This window comes from Callithrix jacchus, chromosome 8, assembly GCF_049354715.1.
Source record: "Callithrix jacchus isolate 240 chromosome 8, calJac240_pri, whole genome shotgun sequence".
NCBI classification, from domain to species: domain Eukaryota; kingdom Metazoa; phylum Chordata; class Mammalia; order Primates; family Cebidae; genus Callithrix; species Callithrix jacchus.
The window spans coordinates 56,060,189-56,081,855 of NC_133509.1; the positions used below are offsets into that span (position 1 = coordinate 56,060,189).

The 21,667-nt window shown below is 42.3% G+C and overlaps 1 protein-coding gene and 1 pseudogene across 1 annotated transcript; one reads left to right on the forward strand and one right to left on the reverse strand.

Annotated features, from left to right (window-relative positions):
* Positions 1-10,062: 10,062 nt before the first annotated feature.
* On the reverse strand, positions 10,063-11,547 carry OR10G3 (olfactory receptor family 10 subfamily G member 3). The gene has a single exon (XM_002753780.6). The coding sequence runs from the start codon at positions 11,502-11,504 to the stop codon at positions 10,563-10,565; it is 942 nt and encodes a 313-aa protein (XP_002753826.3). The 5' UTR covers positions 11,505-11,547; the 3' UTR covers positions 10,063-10,562.
* A 1,362-nt stretch (positions 11,548-12,909) lies between these two features.
* LOC100410123 (large ribosomal subunit protein eL8 pseudogene) lies at positions 12,910-13,789 on the forward strand (annotated as a pseudogene).
* Positions 13,790-21,667: the final 7,878 nt, after the last annotated feature.

A 21,667-nucleotide genomic window follows, 5' to 3' on the forward strand; every position in this document is an offset into this window, starting at 1 on the left:
AATTCAGTATTTTACTGAGAGCTTGCCGTATGCGGCACTATGCCTTGCCTGGAGAAAGCAGTGGAGGTTCTTTCCTTGGAGTTCTTCTCTTATTCCAAAGCGTTTTGGCACAGGAGTATGCATGAGGAGAACCTTGGGCAGGTTCTGACATTTGTTTACTGACATTTTTGTTTTTGTTTTGTTTTGTTGAGACAGGGTCTTGCTCTGTTGTCCAGGCTGGCAACAAGATAGTAGCTGACTGTTGTCCTGGGCTAAGGCAGTCCTCCCACTGCAGCCTTCAGAGTAGCTGGGACTATAGGTGTGAACCACCATGCCCAGCTAATTTATTAATTATTATTATTTTTGGTAGAGGTGGGATCTCCCTCTGTTGGCCCAGCTGGTTTTGAGTTCCTAGGTTCAAGTGACCCTCCTGCCTTGTCCTCCCAACGTGTCGGGATTACATGTGTGAGCCACAGTGCCTAGCCTAGTGATGTTCTTTTGGATAAGAGACAGAGAGGACCTGGTAATATACAAGGCGCAGAGTGTGTCCTAAGATGATCTATGGGGAGAGAATAGAGTAACCCTGACTGAAGTGTTTTGGAAACGATTTTAATGTTCCCAAATTTTATTTGAACTAAAAAACATTGTCTGTCTTTCACATTCCTTTATGCACTCCACCTCACTATTCCTCCCCTGGCACCTGTTGGCTTCTTTTGCTATCCAAATTTACCATATAAATCTTCCCCCTTTTTCTACCCATCTGCTGTTCTTCACAGCTTGTCTCTGGGCTCAGCCCCAAGCCTGGAGGGGCAGTAAATGGATTCAGAGTTGCTGCTCAAACATGGATTCCCATGGAAACCAAACGACTAAGAAAACAAATAAGGAGGAAGAGGCAGCCACTGCCTGACCTCTTACCCTCCCCCTCCAAATTCTTTTCGCTTTTCAGCTTGAAGGCAAGTGCTTATTTGTATAACTAGCAGAAGGAAATAACCTGACCCCTCCCCCCAACCCCAAATTCTTTAAGAGCCTCTCTTTCGGCAATGAGTAAATGAAAGACAGTGGAACATCTCCACCTGGTGGTAGAAATGCCAAATTACCTAAGAAGAAAGAAAATTAACAAGTGAGAGCCTGCAATATAGGCCAATAAGTATACAAAGAAGTAACATTCAGATACAAAAATAAGATACAAAGAAGTAACATTCAGGAGCACTCCCAGGGAAGTGTTTAATTGTGATGAGGTTAGTATTTGTTCCTTCTTACCTATACATATTTTTCAACATTTAAATATCTTTATGGTGATGAATTTTGTTTTTGCATCCAACCTAAATAAGGGAACATGAGGTTTAATCTTCTCTGTCCTAACTCCATACTAGATATTTTTTACCTGAATGTCATGCTGTTGCTACAGATTTGGTGTAATACCACAGTTGGGTAGTGTTTTTCTCTTTATGTCCTTTTCTTTCCATAGGGTAGCATTTGCTGGCTTACAAAGGAAAAGCAGAAGCTTCGCTCCACTGTCTTGTCTTTCTTTTCTTTTCTCTTCTTTTTTCTTACAGTCTCACTCTCACCCAGGCTGGAGTAACGAAGCGATGGCTTACTGCAGCATCTGATTATTGGACTTGAGCAATCCTCCTGCTTCAGCCTCCTAAGCAGCTGGGACTGCAGGCGCGCACCACCATGCCCAGCTAATTTTTGTATTTTTAGTAGAGATGGGGTTTCACCTCGTTGACCAGGATGGTGTCCATCTCTTGACCTCGTGATCCACCCGCCTCGGCCTCCCAAAGTGCTGGAATTATAGGCGTGAGCCACCACGCCTGGCCTAATTTTTATATTTTTAGTAGAGACGGGATTTCTCCATGTAGGCCAGGCTGGTCCCGAACTCCTGACCTCTGGTAGTCTGCCTGCCACGGCCTTCCAAAGTGCTGGGATTACTGGCATGAGCCACCATGCCGGGCCTGATTAGTGTTTTTATAAGAAGAGAAGAAATGCCAGAATATGTGGGCATAAAGGAAAAGTCATATGAGGGCACAATTAGAAGCTGCTACCTGTAAATCAAAAAGAAAGGCCTCAGGTTGGTTTTCAACCCTGCCAGAACTTTGATCTTAGCCTTCCAGCCTGCAGAACTGTGAGAAAATAAGTTTCTGTTGTTTAAGTCACCCTGTCTATGAGGTTTTGTTACAGCAGCCCTAGCAGACTAATACCTGGGCTTCCATACCATAAGCTCCTTTCCCTATATAATTTGCAGCAAAGAGAGGCCCAGAGAGTGGAGACAAAGCTGTCCTGGAGACCCAGGAGTCCAGGCTGCCTTGCCTTTGCCTCATTTCACACTTCAGGCTGTGTGAAGTCTATCCCCAGAAAAATTCAGCTGTCACTGTTTGGATTCATTAAATGGAGAATGGAATGAGATCTGATTTGGGTGTCAAGCCAGAAAATTTCAGCATCTCACCATGTCAGAAAATAAGGGATCTGTACCCAAGTTACTCAGTCTCACCCCATACAGTCTGTAGGTGGGAACACCCCATATAGTACCCACCTACAGCTGGGTACTATAACAACAATCCTAAGAGAAAACAGGCTCAGAGACTTCTTTAGCATAAGAATCTTTAGGACCTAATTCTTCAAGAGCCTCAGCCTCAGGTCAAGTAAAGGAGCACACACAGGATAGGTAGTAGGTATGGGAAGTCAGTCAGTCTCTCTCTCTCTCTCTCATCTCACCCTGTCACCTAGGCTGAAGTGCAATGGGGCAATCTCAGCTCACTGCAACCTCTGTCTCCTGGGTTTAAGCAATTCTTCTGTCTCAGCCCCCGAGTAGGGGGACTACAGGTACAAGCCACCACACCTGGCTAATTTTTTATATATTTAGGAGAGATGAGGTTTCACCATTCTGGCCATGCTGGTCTTGAACTCCTGACCTCAGGTGATCTGCTTGCCTCGGCCTTTCAAAGTGCTGGGATTACAGGTGTGAGCCACCAATGGCCAGGAAGTGTTTCTTTCACTGGAGGGACAGAGATAGTTGTGATGTCCCTACTGTGGCCCTGGGGAGAAGAGTGGGAGGATAAGGGTGAAGGAGGGGCCAAGTGAAATAAGTGAAGTTCTTACAAGTAGGGTGGAATGAATGTGAGAAAAAGGGGGAAGCTAGTGAGGCTTTTCTCTTGTGCCAATATGAAGTAGATTTCCAATAGAAGAAATGTATAAATAATATAAAGGATAGGATGATTACTCTAAATTGGACCAGAGCAGAATTTTTCTTGGCCCCAGAGGTTTTGAGATTTTGTTTAGCTAAGATTTGTGTTTAGTCCCAGCAACTTGGGACGCTGAGGTGGGAGAATCACCTGAGCCAGTGAAGTTGAGGCTGTACTGAGATGTGATTGTGCCTCTGCACTCCAGCCTGGGTGACAAAGCGAGACCCTGTCTCAAAAACAACAGGAGAACGATCTAAGATGGCCGATCGCTAACATCCCGGGATCGCAGCTCTCAGGGAAGGAGCGGAGAACTAGAGGACGCCACACTTTCAGACAAATTCTGGTCGCTCATGGAGCAGAAGATCCCCCAGTAGAGGAAACACACGGGTGGCCAGCGCGACTCCCGTGGCCGGCGCAGCGGTTCCGCTGGCACCTTGGCGCGGCAGCTCTAGGAGCAGAGTAAACAGGTTCAGAGGACCCGCACGGGTCCCCAGCAGGACACCAGAGCCCGGTGCAGCGGCTGCGACGGCACCTCGGCGCAGCAGCGCTCGGCCCAGAGTAAACGGGACCCGTTCCCCTTCTGACCGAGGTTTGGAGCCCCAGGAAGGCAGAGTCGCCTACTACTGACACAAGAAGGAAGCCAGACAGGAGAATCCTGGGCAGAAAAGCACCATCAGTTTTAATGCTGCTGCTCTGGCCCTGGGAACTAACAACCTGGACGTCCACTCAAGAGACCTAATCTGAAAGTTGGTAATTTCAAAGACGACAGGAGGATAAATTTACAATGACGGGAAGAAACCAGCGTAAAAAAGCTGAGAATACTCAAAGTCAGAACGCCTCTCCCTCTAAAGATGATCACAGTTCCACATCAACAATGGAACAAGGCTTGATGGAGAATGAGCGCATCCTGATGACAGAATCACTCTTCAAGGAATGGATAATAACAAACTTCGGTGAGTTAAAAGAACATGTTGTAGCCCAATGTAAAGAAACTAGGAACTTTGAAAAAAAGTTTGATGAAATCCTATTGAGAATAGACAACTTAGAGAGGAGTATGAGTGAATTAATGGAACTGAAGAATACAATACAGGAACTCCGAGAAGTATGCACAGGTTTAAACACTCGAATTGTTCAAGCAGAAGAAGGGATATCAGAGGTCAAAGTCCAACTTAATGAAATAAAACGTGAAGAAAAGATTAGAGAAAAAAGGATAAAAAGGAATGAGCAAAGTCTCCAAGAAATGTGGAACTATGTGAAAAGACCAAATTTACATTTGATAGGTGTACCTGAATGAATGAATCCAAGCTGGAAAATACCCTTCAGGATATTATTCAGGAAAATTTTCCTAAACTAGCAAAGCAGGTCAACATTCAACCCCAGGTAATACAGAGAACACCACAAAGATATTCCTCAAGAAGAGCAACCCCAAGGCACATAATTGTTAGATTCACCAGGGTTGTAATGAAGGAGAAAATACTAAGGGCAGCCAGAGAGAGAGGTCAGGTTACCCACAAAGGCAAGCCTATCAGACTTACAGCAGATCTCTCAGCAGAAACTCTACAGGCCAGAAGAGAGTGGGGGCCAATATTCAACATCCTCAAAGAACAGAACCTTCAGCCCAGAATTTCATATCCAGCCAAACTAAGCTTCACAACTGAAGGAAAAATAAAATCTTTTATGAACAAGCAAGCACTCAGAGATTTTATTACCACCAGGCCTGCTTTACAAGAGCTTCTGAAAGAAGCATTACACACAGAAAGAAACAACCAGTATTAGCCTTTCTAAAAATACACCAAAAAGTAAAGAGCACCAACATAAAGAAGAATTTACACCAACGAATGGATAAAACAGCCAGTCAACATCAAATGGCAGTAACCCTAAATTTAAATTGACTAGATCCCCCAATCAAAAGACACAGCCAAAACTCAACGGCATGTTACATCCAGACCTGTTTCACATGCAAGGATACACAAAGACTCAAAACAAAGGGATGGAGAAAGATTTACCAACCAAATGGAGAGCAAAAATAAATAATAAATAAATAAAAAGCAGGAGTTGCAATTCTTGTATCGGATAAAATAGATTTTAAAGCAACAAAGATATAGTGGTAAAAGGATCAATGCAACAACAAGAGCTAACGATCCTAACACCCAGATAGGAGACTTAGATTCAATGAGACAGAAAATTAATAAGGATATCAAGGACTTGAACACAGATCCAGAACAAGTAAACTTAATAAATATTTATAGAGCTCTCCACTTCAAATACACAAAATATACATTCTTGTCAATACCACATCACACCTACCCATAAGTTTAAATGAAACATTGATTGGCCATTATTAATATCCAATTTTTTTTCAAAATAAAGCAATATTTCCATTTACTCTCCCTGTTTCTCTTCCTCTTTCTTCCTCTCCTTTACTTATTTCTTTTTTCTTTCCTTCTCTCAAAAAAAAAAAAAAAGAAATCAACTTGTAAACCTCTAGATCCGGGTCGGCAATGGCTCTCCCATTGCTTGATTTCCTTCCTTCCCTTCCCTCCCTCCCTCCCTCCCTCCCCGATTCCTCCCTTTCTTCCTTCCTTCCTCCCTACCGTCCTTCTTCCCTCCCTTCCTGCCTTCCTCCCCCACCCCCCCCAAAAAAAACAACAAAAGCAAACAAACAACAAAAAAGGAAAGATAAATAAACCTAGATTCTTATTACATACCATGTGAAAATAAATTTCAGATGGAATGAAGATATAAATGAGCAAAACTAAACTATAAAAATGTTGGCCGGGCGCAGTGGCTCAAGCCTGTAATCCCAGCACTAGGGTGGATCACGAGGTCAAAAGATCGAGACCATCCTGGTCAACATGGTGAAACCCCGTCTCTACTAAAAATACAAAAAAAAAAAAAAAAAAAAAAAAAAAAAAAAATTAGCTGCGCATGGTGGCGGGTGCCTGTAATCCCAGCTGCTCAGGAGGCTGAGGCAGGAGAATTGCCTGAGCCCAGGAGGCGGAGGTTGCGGTGAGCCGAGATTGCGCCATTGCACTCCAGCCTGGGTAACAAGAGCGAAACTCCGCCTCAAAAAAAAAAAAAAGTTAGAAGAAAATTTAGGACTCTATAAAATCTTGGGATGGGGTGCACTTCTTCTTTTTTTTTTTTTTTGAGCTCTTGTTGCCCAGGCTGAAGTGCAATGGCGTGATCTCCACTCCACTGCAACCTCTGCTTCCCAGGTTCAAGCAAGTCTCCTGCCTCAGCCTCCTGAGTAGCTGGGATTACAAGCACCTGCCATCATGTCCGCCTAATTTTTTTTTAGTAGAGACAGGGTTTCATGATGGCCAGGGTGGTCTCAAACTCCTGACCTCAGGTAATCCACCTGCCTTTGGGATTACAGGTTTGAGCCACTGTGCCTGGCTGGGATGCACTTCTTAAGTGAGATAGTAGCCCAGAATCTAATAAGAAAAGATTATTGCATAAAAATAAAATCTTTGGGATGAAAAAAGGCAGCATAAACACACATAAGACAGTTGGTAGAAAATATTTATACCTGTACCATCAATGGATGAATTTTCTAAAATACAAAAACCTAGAATTGGAGGAAAAAGTCAACAACTCAATAGAAAAAAATATGTAAATGATATAAACAGACAAAAGGCAGGCAAGCAATTCTGAATGGTAAATAACTTGAATAAAAGCTACCCAGTCTCAACTGAGCATGGTGGCTCAAGCCTGTAATCCAGCACTTTGGGAGGCTGAGGCAGGTGGTTCACCTCAGGTCAGGAGTTTGAGACCAGCCTGGCCAACATAGTAAAACCCTGTCTCTAAAAAAATATGAAAATTTAGCTGGGCTTGGTGGCCTGTGCCTGTAACTACTGTGCGTGTAATTGGGAGGCTGAGGTAGGAGAATCGCTTGAACTAGGGAGGTGGAGAATCGCTTGAATGAGGGAGGTGGAGCTTGCGGTGAGCCGAGATCATGCCATTGCACTCCAGCCTGGAGAACAGGAACAAAACTCCATCTTAAAAAAAAAAAAAAAAGCTACCTAGTCTCTCTATTCATTAGGAGAAATTAAAACAAAAATGAACTGTCCATTAGACTGACAAAAGTTAGTTGATGAAATTCAGTGTGGGTGAGAGTGTGGGAATAGGCATTCATATAGACACACACACAAACACACACATATTTGGTTGTTGGGTGTATGAATTAGGAGCATGAATTGTACCACTGCACTCCAGCCTGGGCAATAGAATGAGATTCCATCTCAAAAAAAAAAAAAAAGAAAGAAAAGAAAAGAAAAAAGAAAAAAAGGAAGAAATGCTTCTTAGAATTTTTTTCTCCCTCCCTCCCTCTTTTTTTCCTTTCCTTCCTTCCTTTTCTTCCTTTCTTTCTCCCTCTTTCTCTCTTTCTCTCTCTTTCTGACATGGTCTGGCTCTGTTGCCAAGACTGGTCACAGCTCATTGGCGCCTTGGCCTCCCAAGCTCAAGCGACCCTCCTGCCTCAGCCCTGTCTATATAAAAACAATAAAAGAGAATGCACCTCAGGGACACAGGGACACATTGATTTTAACTTCGTGAGACCCTGTGCATGGACTCTTGACCTATAAATCTGCGTCCTAATAAATAAGCTCACAGATGTTAAGCTCATGTTGTTTAAGGTGCTAAATTTGTGCTGCTAACACATTACCTATTATTTAGATTAAATCCAAACTTCCTACATAGTTTCTCCGGCTTTACAGGATCTACCCTTCATGTGTAGCGTGGTCACGTAACTTCTCCCTGATATATTACATTTCAACAACACCAGCTTTCCGTTCAAAAATGTCAATTTTTATTTTTTTCTTTTCCATTCTAGAGCCTTGTGTTAGCTTTCCCTCTATTTGGAAAATTTTTCCTGAGATTCTTATGGCTATGGCTTTGAAAAAGTCTTTTTTATTTTTATTTTATTTTTTGAGATGGAGTCTCTCTCTGTTCACATGATCACAAGGTCCCGCAAAAGGTCACCTGAAGGTTGAGGAGCAAGGAGAGCCAGTCTGAGTTCCAAAACTGAAGAACTTGAAGTCTTATGTTTGATGGCAGGAAGCATCCAGTGCAGGAGAAAGATGTGGGCTGGGAGGCTAGGCCAGTCTTTCGTTTCCCATTTTTCTGCCTGCTTCTTTTCTTTTCTTTTTCTTTTTTTTTGAGACGGAGTTTCGCTGTTGTTACCCAGACTGGAGTGCAATGGCACAATCTCAGCTCACCGCACCTCTGCCTCCTGCGTTCAAGCAATTCTCCTGCCTCAGCCTCCCGAGTAGCTGGGACTACAGGCGCGCACCACCATGCCCAGCTAATTTTTGTATTTTTAGTAGAGGTGGGGTTCCACCTTGTTGATCAGGATGGTCTCCATCTCTTGACCTCGTGATCCACCTGCCTCGGCCTCCCAAAGTGCTTGGATTATAGGCATGAGCCACGGTGCCCGGCCTCTTTTCTTTCTTTCCCTCCTTCCTTCCTTCCCTCCTTCCCTCCCTCTTTTCTTTTCTTTCCTTCCTTCCTTCTGCCTTTCTCTCTCTTTTTTTTTTTTAAAAATGGGGTTTCACCAAGATGGGCAGGCTGGTTTTGAACTCCTGACCTCAGGTGATCCGCCCACCTTGGCCTCCCAAAGTGCTAGGATTACAGGCATGAGCTACCACGTCCGGCCTATTTTTTTTTTTTTAACTGGGTTTCACTGTTGCCCAGGCTGGAGTGCAGTGGTGCAATCTTGGCTCACTACAACTTCTGCCTCCCAGGTTCAGGTGATCCTTCCAAGTAGCCGGCTGGGCTCACAGGCTTGTGCCACCACACATGGCTAATTCTTTTGTGTTTTTTTGTAGAGAGAGGGTTTGGTTATGTTGCCCAGGCTGGTCTCAAATTCCTGGGCTCACGATCTGCCCACTTTGGCCTCCCAAAGTGCTAGGATTATAGGTGTGAGCTACCATGTCTGGATATCCTTTTACTTTCAACCTGCCTGTATTGTTATACTTAAAGTAAATTTTTAGCTGGGCACGGTGGCTCACAGTTATAATCCCAGAGTTCAAGACCAGCCTGGCAACATGGTGAAACCCCATCTCTACTAAAAATACAAAAATTAGGTGGGTGTGGTGGTACATGCCTATAATCTCAGCTACTTGGGAGGATGAGGCAGGAGAATTGCTTGAACCCAAGAGGCGAAGGTTGCAGTGAGCTGAGATTACACCACTGCACTTTAGTCTGGGGGATAGAGTGAGACTCTGTCTCCAAAAAAACAAAACAAAAAATAAATAAAGTGAATTTCTTACAGGTAAAAAAAAAAAAAAAAAGCAAAAGCATCCCAAGAGCCATACTCTGACAGATGTGCATGATGCAATCCTTGAGGACTTGGTTTTCCCAAGGGAAATTGTGGGCAGGAGAATCCGTGTGAATCTGGATGGCAGCTGGCTCATAAAGGTTCATTTGGACAAAGTACAGCAGAACAATGTGGAACACAAGGTTGAAACTTTTTCTGGCGTCTATAAGAAGCTCATGGGCAAGGATGTTAATTTTGAATTCCCAGAGCTCCAATTGTAAGCAAAATGACTAAATAAAATACATATTCACTGTAAAAAAAAAAGATATTTAAAAAATAATATTCTAGTTTGAGGAAGTTGATACTTAGAGTATTGTCTGTTCTCTGGACAAAGTATCAAGAAATCGTGTGGATCAGGTTTTATCCAAGGGAGAATGGTTAATTTTCTGTCTCCTACATAAATTAGGAAAATGTGTGAGTTCTTCAGGTTAAGCCCCAAGTTTGAACATTCATGTGATCAGACTTGACTATCTACCATCTCCAAGAGACTTTGCATATAGATCACATGATTTCATCACATGGACAAAGCAACCATCCAATTTAGAAAGCAGAAGCATAACAATGAGATTGGAGGTGTGAAGGAGTTGAAACCAGAGATATTTGCACCAAAGTTGTTCATATTTATTAGGCCTTGGCCAACTCAGTGAAACGTTGTCAACCTCACAAATCTAAATTGCTATGAAATACTGTCTTGAACAAATTATCCCAGTGCCCTGATCAATGGCCCTCTTTTCTTTCAGTGGGAAATATCATATTGAACTTATGTTTTGGTGTGGGGGAATTTATCATCCAGACATTTGAAAACACAATATTGCAGTATTTCTTCTGGATTGTTTAATGGGGTTTAGTTTGTGAGAATTTGGTCTCATTCTCTACTCTTGTAGCCATATCTTGGGCTATCTTGAGAGGATACTAAGGCACTGTTAGAAAGTTAATATTTTACCTTAAACTGTGTTTGATTTTGCATTGATATGATATGGCTCTATAAAAGAGAAAAAGCAAGAAGAAAAAAATGTCACCGAAGTCTAAACATTATAATAAATTCTAAATGTGGCAGCTTTCCTAGTGGGAGAAAGACACTTTCAAACCTCACTCTTAGTTCTTGGGCCTCTGAGCATTCTTTTCAGGGCCAGCTTCACCTCTTGGTTCCGTAGGGTGTAGATAAGAGGGTTGAGGAAAGGAGTAATGGCTGTGGGGAATAGGGCAGCTGCCCCATCCAGGGGGCTGTTGGTTTCAGGCCTCAGGTAGATGAAGGCACAGGGTACATAGTACACAGTGACCACAGTTACATGGGCTCCACAGGTTGAAAAAGCCCGGCGCCGCCCTTCAGCTGTATGGATTCTCAAGATGGCCTGAATGATTTGTATGTAGGAGAGGAGGATCAGGGAGAAGCAACTGGCAACTACCACCCCAATGTCCACAAGGGTCACCAGCTCGTTGACTGTCGTGTCAGCACAGGCCAGTCTCAACACTGCAGGAATGTCACAGAAGAAGTAATCCACGTGATTGGGCCCACAGTAGGGCAGGTGGAAGGTTAGGATGGCCTGGAGAGCCCCATGGATGGATCCTGCCACCCAGGCTCCGGCTGCAAGCAAGGCACTCAGCTTAGCAGTCATGAGCACAAGGTAGTGCAGAGGCTGACATATTGCCAGGTACCTGTCATAGGCCATCAGCGTGTAGAGGAAGCACTGAGTGCTGCCCAGGAAGTGATAGAAATAGAGTTGAGCAACACAGCCGCCAAATGGGATGGGTTTGATGCCTAAAGTGAAGTTCATTATGAGGCGAGGGACGATGACGGAGGAGATGCCCATATCAATGACTGAGAGAACACCAAGAAAGATGTACATGGGGCGGGCATGGAGCCTTGGGTCTGCCCAGATAGTGATTAAAATAAGCATGTTTCCCAGCTGAGTCAGGATGTAGATTAGCAAAAAGAACACAAAAAAGAATGTCCTTAGCCTGAGTGGATAAGGAATTCCTGTCAGGATAAATGCAGTCAACAGTGTGTTGTTGACCTTTTCCATCTCCCAGACACTTTTACCTGGAGAATGGACAAAACAAGAATTAACAAAGAGGTGGGAAGCAAGTGAGGGAGAACTAGAAAAAGAGACTGTAAAAACTAGGAGAAAGGACAGAGAGATTTCTTTCTTTCTTTTTTGAGATGAAGTTTCGCTCTTGTTGCCCAGGCCGGAGTGCAATGGCACAATCTTGGCTCACTGCAACCTCTGCCTCCCAGGTTCAAGTGATTCTCCTGCCTTAGCCTCCTAAGTAGCTGGGAGAATAGGCATGTGCCACCATGCCTGGCTAATTTTGTATTTTTAGTAGAGGTGGGGTGTCTCCATGTTGGTCAGACTGGTCTCAAACTCCTGACCTCAGGCGATCCACCCACCTTGGCCTCCCAAAGTGCTGGGATTACAGGTGTGAGCCACTGCACCCAGCAGAAGTTTCTTTCTTATGTGGAAAGATGACAAGTAGGGAGAAACAATGTTCTCTGACAGGTGTTTTGTAAACAAGATGCTATTGGAACACAGCCTTGCTCATTTACCTACATACTGTCTGCAACTGTTTTGGAGCTACTGTGACAGAGATGAATGGAAAACATCAACGATTTACTCCCTGAACATTTATGAAAAAGTTTGCATCTAGGGATCCGTACCCAGAGCACTTTTTCCAACAACCTTTGGAAAATAATCAATGACTGTTGTATTAGTACAGGCCATGATTTCCTGGAAACATGGCCTATGTGAGAAAAGGTATTTGTTTCATTAGGTTCTCTGCCAGCTCAGAATCTTCCAGAGGCCAATGGCTCACTCTTATCTCTGCCAGGACATAAACATATAGGATGGGGGGGAATATGCAGAAAGGAAATGCAGAAACCCATTTCTGTATAAAGAATGAAATAGAATTTTGATTAAATGGCTAATCAAAATTTTTATGTGTGACAATGCTTGATGCTGTGCAGATCTATTTTCCAAGTTCTCAGAAGTTCATGTTGTCCAGTCTGGTCTTGAACTCCTGGCCTCAAGTGCTCCACCTGCCTTGGTTTCCCAAAGTGTTGGGATTACCGGCAAGAGCCACCACATTCGGCTTGATTGGCATATCTTAACCTAAAGAAAAGGGTTGGAGGCCGGGCGTGGTAGCTCATGCCTGTACTCTTAGCACTCTGGAGATCGAGGCAGGTGGATCACCTAAGGTCAAGAGTTCGAGATTAGCCTGGTCAACATGGAGAAACCCTGTTTCTACTAAAAATACAAAAATTAGCCAGATGTGGTGGTGGGTACCTATAATCCCAGCTACTCAAGAGACTAAGTAAGGAGAATCACTTGAATCCAGTGGGTGGAGGTTTCATTGAGCTGAGATCACAATCTGGGCAAAAGAGTGAGACTCTGTCAAAAAAAAAAGTTGGGCTCTCTCTTCCCACTGCTCAAGATGCCTAAAGGAAAGAAGGCCAAGGGGAAGAAGGTGGCTCTGGCCCCTGCTGTCGTGAAGAAGCAGGAGGCCAAGAAAGTGGTGAATCCACTATGCGAGGAAAGGCCTAAAAATTTTGGCATTGGACAGGACATCCAGCCCAAAAGACACCTCACCCGCTTTGTGAAGTGGCCCCACTACATCAGGTCGCAGCGGCAGAGAGCCATCCTCTGTAAGCGGCTTAAAGTGCCTCCCGCAATTAACCAGTTCACCCAGGCCCTGGACTGCCAAACAGCTACTCAGCAGCTTAAGCTGGCCCACAAGTACAGACTGGTGATGAAGCAAGACAAAAAGCAGAGGTTGTTGGCCTGGGCCAAGAAGAAAGCGTCTGGCAAAGGGGACGTCCCCATTGAGACCACCTGTCCTTCAAGCAGGAGTCAAAACCGTCACCACCTTGGTGGAGAACAAGAAAGCTCAGCTGGTGCTGATTGCTCATGATGTGAATCCCATTGAGCTCGTTGTCTTCTTGCCTGCCTTGTGTCATAAAATGGGAGTCCCTTACTGCATTATCAAGGGGAAGGCAAGACTGGGACATCTAGTCCACAGGAAGACCTGCACCACTGTCACCTTCACACACATTAGTTCAGAAGACAAAGGTGCTTTGGCTAAGCTGGTGGAAGCTATCTGCACCAATTACAATGACAGATACAATGAGATCCACCGTCACTGGAGAGGCAATGTCCTGGGTCCCAAGTCTGTGGTTCACATCGCCAAGCTCAAAAAGGCAAAGGCTAAAGAACTTGCCACAAAACTGGGTTAAATGTATACTGTTTTCTGTAAATAAAAATAGTTGGGCTGGGCACGGTGGCTCACGCCTGTAATCCCAGCACTTTGGGAGACTGAGGTGGGTGGATCACGAGGTCAAGAGATCGAGACCATCCTGGTCAACATGGTGAAACCCCATCTCTACTAAAAATACAAAAAATTAGCTGGGCATGGTGGTGCGTGCCTGTAATCCCAGCTACTTAGGAGACTGAGGCAGGAGAATTGCCTGAACCCAGGAGGCGGAGGTTGTGGTGAGCCAAGATCGCGCCATTGCACTTCAGCCTGGGTAACAAGGGTGAAACTCCGTCTCAAAAAAAAAAAAGTTAAAACAAACAAACAAAAAGTTGGAATAATGACCTTTTAAAATTCCTTCTAGTCCTATAATTTTTAGATATCCAAACTCATGGCTTGGCACCTTTTTTGAAAATGAATTGACCTTAAATGGGTAGACTGACTTCTGGGCTCTGGATTCTATCATTGGTTGATGTGTTGTGTTTGTTTTTATGTCAGTGCCATGCTGTTTTGATAACTATAACTTTATAATATATTTTAAGGTAAGATGATATTATGCCTGCAGCTTTTTGTGTGTGTGTGTGCAAGATTGCTTTGGTTATTTGTTCCACAATGGGGAAAGGACAGTCTCTTCAATAAATGCTGTTGGGCAAACTGGATATTCATATACAGAAAATGAAATTGAACCTTTATCTCATACCATTAGCAAAAATCAACTCAAAATGAATTAAAGACTTAAACATAAGACCTGAAATTAACATACTACTAGAACAAAATGGGGAAAGTTCTACATTTGTCTGAAAAATGTCATATATATTCAACAGAATACTATTCAGTCCTAGAAAAGAAGGAAATTCTGTCATTTATGACAACATAAATGAACTTGGAGGAGATTATATTAAGCAAAATAAGCCAGGCATGGAAAGACAATATTGCATGATCTCTGTTATATGTGGAATCTAAAAAAATTGAACTTACAAAAGTAGAAAAGAGAGTGCTCGTTACTAAAAGCCAGGGATGGGAATGGGGTTGGGGAATACAGAGATGTTGATCAAAAGGTACAAAGTTTCAGCTGACTGCAGTGGTTCATGCCTGTAATTCCAGTGCTTTGGGAGGCCAAGGCAAGCAGATCACTTGAGGTCATGAGTTTGAGACCAGCCTGGCCAACATGGTAAAACCCTGTCTTTACTAAAAATACAAAAATTAGACCAGTCTGGTGGCATGCACCTGTAATCCGAGCTGCTCAGGAGGCTAAGGTGGGAGAGTTGCTTGAGCTCAGGAGGCAGAGGTTGCAGTGAGCCAAGATTGTAGCACTGCACTCCAGCCTGAGTGACAGAGTGAGACTCTGTCTCAAAAAAAAAAAAAAAAAAAAAAAATAAGTACAAAGTTCCAGTATAAGTTTTCAGGATCTGTTGAACAGCACAGTGACTATAGTTAACAATAATATATACCTCAAATTGCTAAAAGTAGATTTTAAATGTTCTTACTACAAAAAATGACAAGTATGTGAGGTGATGAATATGTTAGTTTGATATAATCATTCTACAGTGTATATACATCTATTAGAACATCACATTGTGCACCACAAATATGTATAGTTATTATTTATGAAAATAAAAGTTTAAATAAAATAGGCTCAATGAAAATTTTTACTGAAAAATACTCATGACTTGATGTGAGATGTCAAAGAAATGGAATTGGTTGGTTGATTTTTTTTCCCTGGACTGATTTCCACCCACTCAGAAGGAGGAGAGTAAGATTAATGGTGAATGTCAGGAGCTTTCTGATTAATGATTCCCTCTACCTTCACTCCTGAGCAGGGCAGCATTCTGCCTTGGGTCAGGGGACTGTGGAGAGCAGGGAACTGGCAACCCTCATGAAGAAGTAAGTCATCATAGAGAGATGGTCCTGTTGCTGGCTGAGAGCCACAGATGTAAACATTATAATGGATCTCCATCGTCTGCTTGCCGTCATAGTGGATGTAGTCATTAGCTCACTTCTTGGTTCTGAGCGAGTCTCAAAGCTCCTCTGGGACTGGGTGCAGTGGCTCATACCTATAATCCTAGTATTTTGTAAGACTGAGGTGGAAGGAAGGATTACTTGAGCCCAGAAAGTCAAGGTGAGCTGATTGCATCACTGCACTCTAGCCTGGGTGACAGAGTGAGAGACCCTGTCTCAAAATAAAAACACATATAACACACAAAAAAGCCAACTCTTCTGGGTTTCAGTTTCTTCACTGGGGCTATGAGGTTGTGGAATGAGACTGTGGACCCAATTTTGGCAAATAGTGAAAAACAAGGGATAGAGGTGAGGGGGGCAGAGCCAAACAAAAACAAACAAACAAAAACAAAACAAAACAAAACAAGACAAAAAAACAGGGATAGTTATATTCAATAGGCTTTATATTAAACACTTAGCTTTAAAACTGCTGTACCCAAGCCTTTTCAGAGCTTAGCTCCCATCATTTAACCATCTCTGTTATGAAACTTAAAAAAAGAAGCAGTAAATACTGACACCCCATGCCCTTTCATCCTCTTTCAAGCAAATAAAATGCAATTTATAAATTCTTTAGTTTTAAACATTATAGTCACGGGAACACAGTGATGGTTGAACTTCTAAAAGCTGACCACAATCCTCTTCCAGATGCAAGAGCTACAGATGTTGGCCTCCTCCCCACATTCCTTGATTTCAGAAAGTACAGAGGCTCAAGTTCCCACATAGGATCCTTGTGAAATTCATGGCAGTTCACAATGGTAGTCCTAGGCTGAAGGAGTTCAGGAGGCTGCTCTGGTCTGGGTATCATGGGATGCTACAGTTTTCTGGGGTCAGTGAGGTCTGATGTTAAAGTGTTCCCATTTAGAAGCCTGATTTGGTTAGGTCTGTCCGGGGGAATCAGGCTGTGGGAAATCAGTTGACACTATTCAAGTACCTGAGAGAATGACTTAAAAACCAAACAATAATCCCAGCACTTTGGGAGGCCGAGGCGGGTGGATCATGGGGTCAAGAGATCGAGACCATCCTGGTCAACATGGTGAAACCCCGTCTCTACTAAAAATACAAAAAATTAGCTGGGCATGGTGGTGTGTGCCTGTAATCCCAACTACTCAGGAGGCCGAGGGAGGAGAATTGCCTGAACCCAGGAGGCGGAGGTTGTGGTGAGCAAAGATCGCGCCATTGCACTCCAGCCTGGGTAACAGGAGCGAAACTCCGTCTCAAAAACAAACAAAAACAAACAAACAAAAAAACCCAAACAAATAATTTATTACTTTACAGTGGGAGATCTTGCTCCCATGACTGAAATGGTGTGTCTACTATCCAGGGCACCCACTTATTAATACTATCAAGGTCCCTGGAAATCAAATTAGGAATCGAATGTGTATTTCTGAGTTTTGAATTACAGCACAGGGAATTTCATGAAGCACGCTTAATTTAGGTTGCAATGAATTACACCTAGTAAATCACACAGCATCTTTATCTAAGGGAGTACTTCAATTTTCCCTTCAAATACAGTTATCTTTTTCCCTTGGGCAGTAACGAAGATACATTAACAAAGTTTTATTCTAATTATTATTTTCTTCCTGATTTTCTATCTTTTGTAGATTGCCTTAGTTGTTTCCATTTTCTCTTTTCAACACTTTCCTGACTTTTAGGAGTTCCTTAATTATTTTTCCCTAATTTATTTTTCATATTGTTTTCTTGTTTGCTTTGGAGAATATTCTATGATTTACTCTCTAAAAGGTGTTATTTCTTTTCGAAAATTTTCCATTGATAGGGAATGACAGTCCACCCATAGCATGATAATTCTTGTTTTATTCAACCAGAGAAAACAGTATTTTCCAACTTTGTCCTTAGATTTTAGAACCATCTTAATGGGAGGAATGAGAGGAAGGAATGCAATTTTATTTGTAATACCGAGTATCTTTATTGGGTGTGATTTCATCCGAGTTACCTCTTTTTGTTTCTCTAGTTTCACTTTCTTCTCCTCATTAAATTAGAAATATTAACAGGAAACTTCCCTTTACCTCTAATCTGTTATGACCTTTCTCTCTGTGTCACTGCCATTATCATCAACCTCCAAGGAGAAAGCTTGGTATTTGCTAGGTAACCACCCTTCTGTGTTCTCTCTGGTTCATTAAAATCCCATATGTGGCTCCGAGACACTTTACTTAAATGCTTTCAAAAATAAAAAGAGAAAGAGAGAAAGAGAAGGAGAGGAGAGGAGAGGAGAGGAGAGAGAGAGAGAGAGAGAGAGAGAGAGAGAGAGAGAGAGAGAGAGAGAGAGAGAGAGAGAGAGAGAACGAGAGCCCAAGGAGAAGGAAACATGGCATCGATGAAACCTCAGTGGACCAGAGTGACAAAAAGTCATAGAATAATGATGGCATTTTGCACCTATGTAGGGTTCTTATAATCCTTAAAGGTTAAATGACAGAGGAGTCTCACAGCTGTATAATGCTGGCGTAAGGACTCCAAGCAGATCTTACTGTTTCTAGTCCAGCAGTCTTTCTACATTTTACTGAAAATTTCTTCCCAGAAGTAACCAAATCAAAATAATGTAGTAAATCATGTGAACTGAATAACAATTTAAAGACTCTTACGGCTCATTCTGTCAAGGACTCTAAACTGGTGTTACTACCCTACTTCAGAATTGAGACGCAGTAGCACTAAGAGCAAGTTCTAAAATCAAACTAGACTGAAATTTTGTTACCATGAATTCATGAAATTGCCCAACTTCTTTCAATGTCTGACAGTCTATCACACTGAGTGTTTCTTAAAAAAGCCTGACGGAGGCTAGCGTGGTGGCTTACCCTGTAATCCTAGCACTTTGGGAGGCCGAGGCTGGTGGATCACCTGAGGTTGGGAGTTCAAGACCAGCCTAACCAATATGGAGAAACTCCTGTCTGTATTGAAAATACAAAATTAGACAGGCACGGTGGCACATGCCTGTAATCCCGGCTACTCCGGAAGCTGACGCAGAAGAATCACTTGAAGCTGGGAGGTGAGGTTGCAGTGAGCTGAGATAGCACCATTGTACTCCAGCCTGGGCAACAAGAACAAAACTCTGTCTCAGAAAAAAAAAAAAAAAAAAAAAAAAAAAAAAGCCCCAGGGCTTAGTAGTGTTTCTGTTTCACAGATACTTAGTCTTTGAAGGTACTGATGAAACGTGTTTTTGAATTCTCTTTCATCTGATATCAAATATTAAAGGCCATCTAAAGGCCAAGCGCAGTGGCTCACACCTGTAATCCGAGCACTTTGGGAGGCTGAGGTGGGTGGATCACCTGAGGTCAGGAGTTTGAGACCAACCAATGTGGTGAAACTCCATCTCTCTACTAAAACACAAAAATCAGCTAGGCATAGTGGCATGGACCTGTAATCCCAGCTACTCAGGAGACTGAGGCAGGAGAATCACTTGAACCTGGGAGGCGGAGAAGGCAGTGAGCCGAGATTCTGCCACAGCACTACAGCTTGGGTAACAGAGCAAGACTCCATCTCAAAAAAAAAAAAAAGAAAAAGTAAATAAATAAATAAAATAAAGATCATTTGGTACAAGAATGTTTGAAAAATATATGAGAAATATTAAGAGACCACAACTAAATATAATTGTATAATTTTGATCAACCAAAAAGATTAGGCACCTTTTCTAATGAGGCAAAGGGCACATGCTTAACCCCATTACTTAATTCTGGTCCCAAACTGTATCCCTAACTCATCTTTCAAATGGCCATGAAGAAAACTTTAAAAATTTTATTATTTTCTAAAAGCCAACTCAAAGCACACTTTTTTATTTATAGAAAGCATTTCAAATATGTAGAAAGCTAATATAATTGATTGCCTTTTTTATGAATTTCACAGTAACACATATAAAATAAACAATAAGGCTGGGCGTAGTGGCTCATGCCTGTAATCCAAACACTTTGGAGGTCTAGGCGGGTGGATCACCTGAGGTCGGGAGTTCAAGACCAGCCTGACCAACATGGTGAAACCCCGTCTTTATATTAAAAAAAAAAAAAATCTAAAGATGAATAATATTGGAACAAATATATATATAAGAAAAGTTTGAGTTATTAAATTGTGAGACATGAGAAAGAGTTTCCATTAAAATGTAAAACTCTTCTTAGCAACAAGTTTGAATTGTCTGTTTAAAATATTTGCCAACAAAGAAATCATATTATAGCTTTACTCACATTCATTTTTCAAATTTTGGCAGAGAACTTGTCTTATAGGTGGTAGAAGGAATCTGGAGAGGACCAAAAGAACAGAGCAAGGGTGGCACCACCGCAGAACTCCAAGATGTTCTTCCTAGTCTGGTTGGTATTAGAACCAGGCAGTAAATGAACCTTTAATGGAGAATAGCTTTGAAGAAAAATGTAGCCAATTGAAGGCCTGGGGGAAATAGTGTTATCCTACTATTCGCCAGTTTTTTTTTTTTTTTTGAGATGGAGTCTGGCTCTGTTGCTCAGGCTGGAATACGGTGGCGCCATCTCGGCTCAGTGCAACCTCTGTCTCTCAGATTCAAGCGATTCTCCTGCCTCAGCCTCCTGAGTAGCTGAGATTACAGGCATGCAGCACCACACCCAGATAATTTTTGTATTTTTAGTAGAGACGGGGTTTCACCATATTAATTAGGCTGGTCTTGAACTCCTAACCTCAGGCAATCTGCCGGTCTCGGCGTCCCAAAGTGGTGGGATTACAGATGTGAGCCATCATACCCGGCCTATTAGCCACTATTTATAAAAAGGCTAAATGATAGTTGCAGAGTCATATGATGAGCAGAACAGTAAATAAAATTTTTGTGACAGCAGAAAGAGAACTATACTGAGTAACTAAACAAGGAAGAACGTTGAGAGATGAAGTGACTCAGAATAGAGAAACCCCTTAAACAATGTTTGGATTTCACATTTATCTCTGAAAAATGGGATTAGAATAATGACAGGTGTATTTGGAGAGGAGGAGAGTACTCTTACCTGGAGGTGTCAGCATCCATCAACAATTCCTCTTGCAATCTGAGAGAAAGGATAAAAATCTATTCCTAAAGAAACTTGAATATCTCATAAGGTCAGCAGAGATTATTGTGAAGAGCTTGTGGCGGAAGACCCAACTAATTACTTTTGGCTGGATCAAAGAAAAGGGTCAAACTATGGAAACTTAATTTATTATTTGCTTGCTTATTTGTAGATATCCACTTTCAGCTTCCTTATGAATGGGGAAAGAGCTGTGGCTCTTTCTGAAGGTAACTGCTAAGGTTGGTCTCTCCTGTGTTCTACTACTTCTTTTTATTTCCCTCAGAGTCAGTTTCTATGTGTGAGACTTTTAGCTTGGGGAATATTGTAATAGCACTCCTGTGATAGACAAGACGAATATCCATAGTTTGTTTCCTAGGAGACTCCCTGGGTTTCTAGCTTTTTCCAATTTTGTAACAGCAGGTGGGACAAAGTCCATGGGGCTTAACAGATCTTGTTGAAATCTTCAGATCTGTGGTTCTCTTTCTGTTCCAAAATAAATTTGGAAAAAAAGAGAAAAAGAAAAGCTAACATGGTTGTTACTTGTCAAGAGATTTTTTTTAATTGGTGCATTCACATTTTATGAAATTCACTCTTTGAATTACCAGGTGCTAACATAGATCTTCATAGACTAGAAGAAACATAGAATTTCAGAGTTGGAGAGACATTAGAGGTCATCTGATCCAACTGTCATCTCTAATGTTTTAAGTCAAGGTCCCTGAGCAGTAATTTTTCATTTATTTATTTAGAGACAGAGTTTCACTCTTGTTGCCCAGGCTGGAGTACAATGGCACGATTTTGGCTTACCATAACCTCCACCTCTTGGGTTCAAGTGATTCTCTTGCCTCAGCCTCCCGAGTAGCTGGGATTACAGGCATGTGCCACTACACTTGGTTAATTTTGTAGTTTTAGTAGAGAAAGGGTTTCTTCATGTTGGTCAGGCT

What these genes read in the sequence shown, in the direction of transcription:
- OR10G3 (XM_002753780.6), bottom strand. Translation starts at nt 11,504, where the DNA reads ATGGAAAAGGTCAACAACACACTGTTGACTGCATTTATCCTGACAGGA.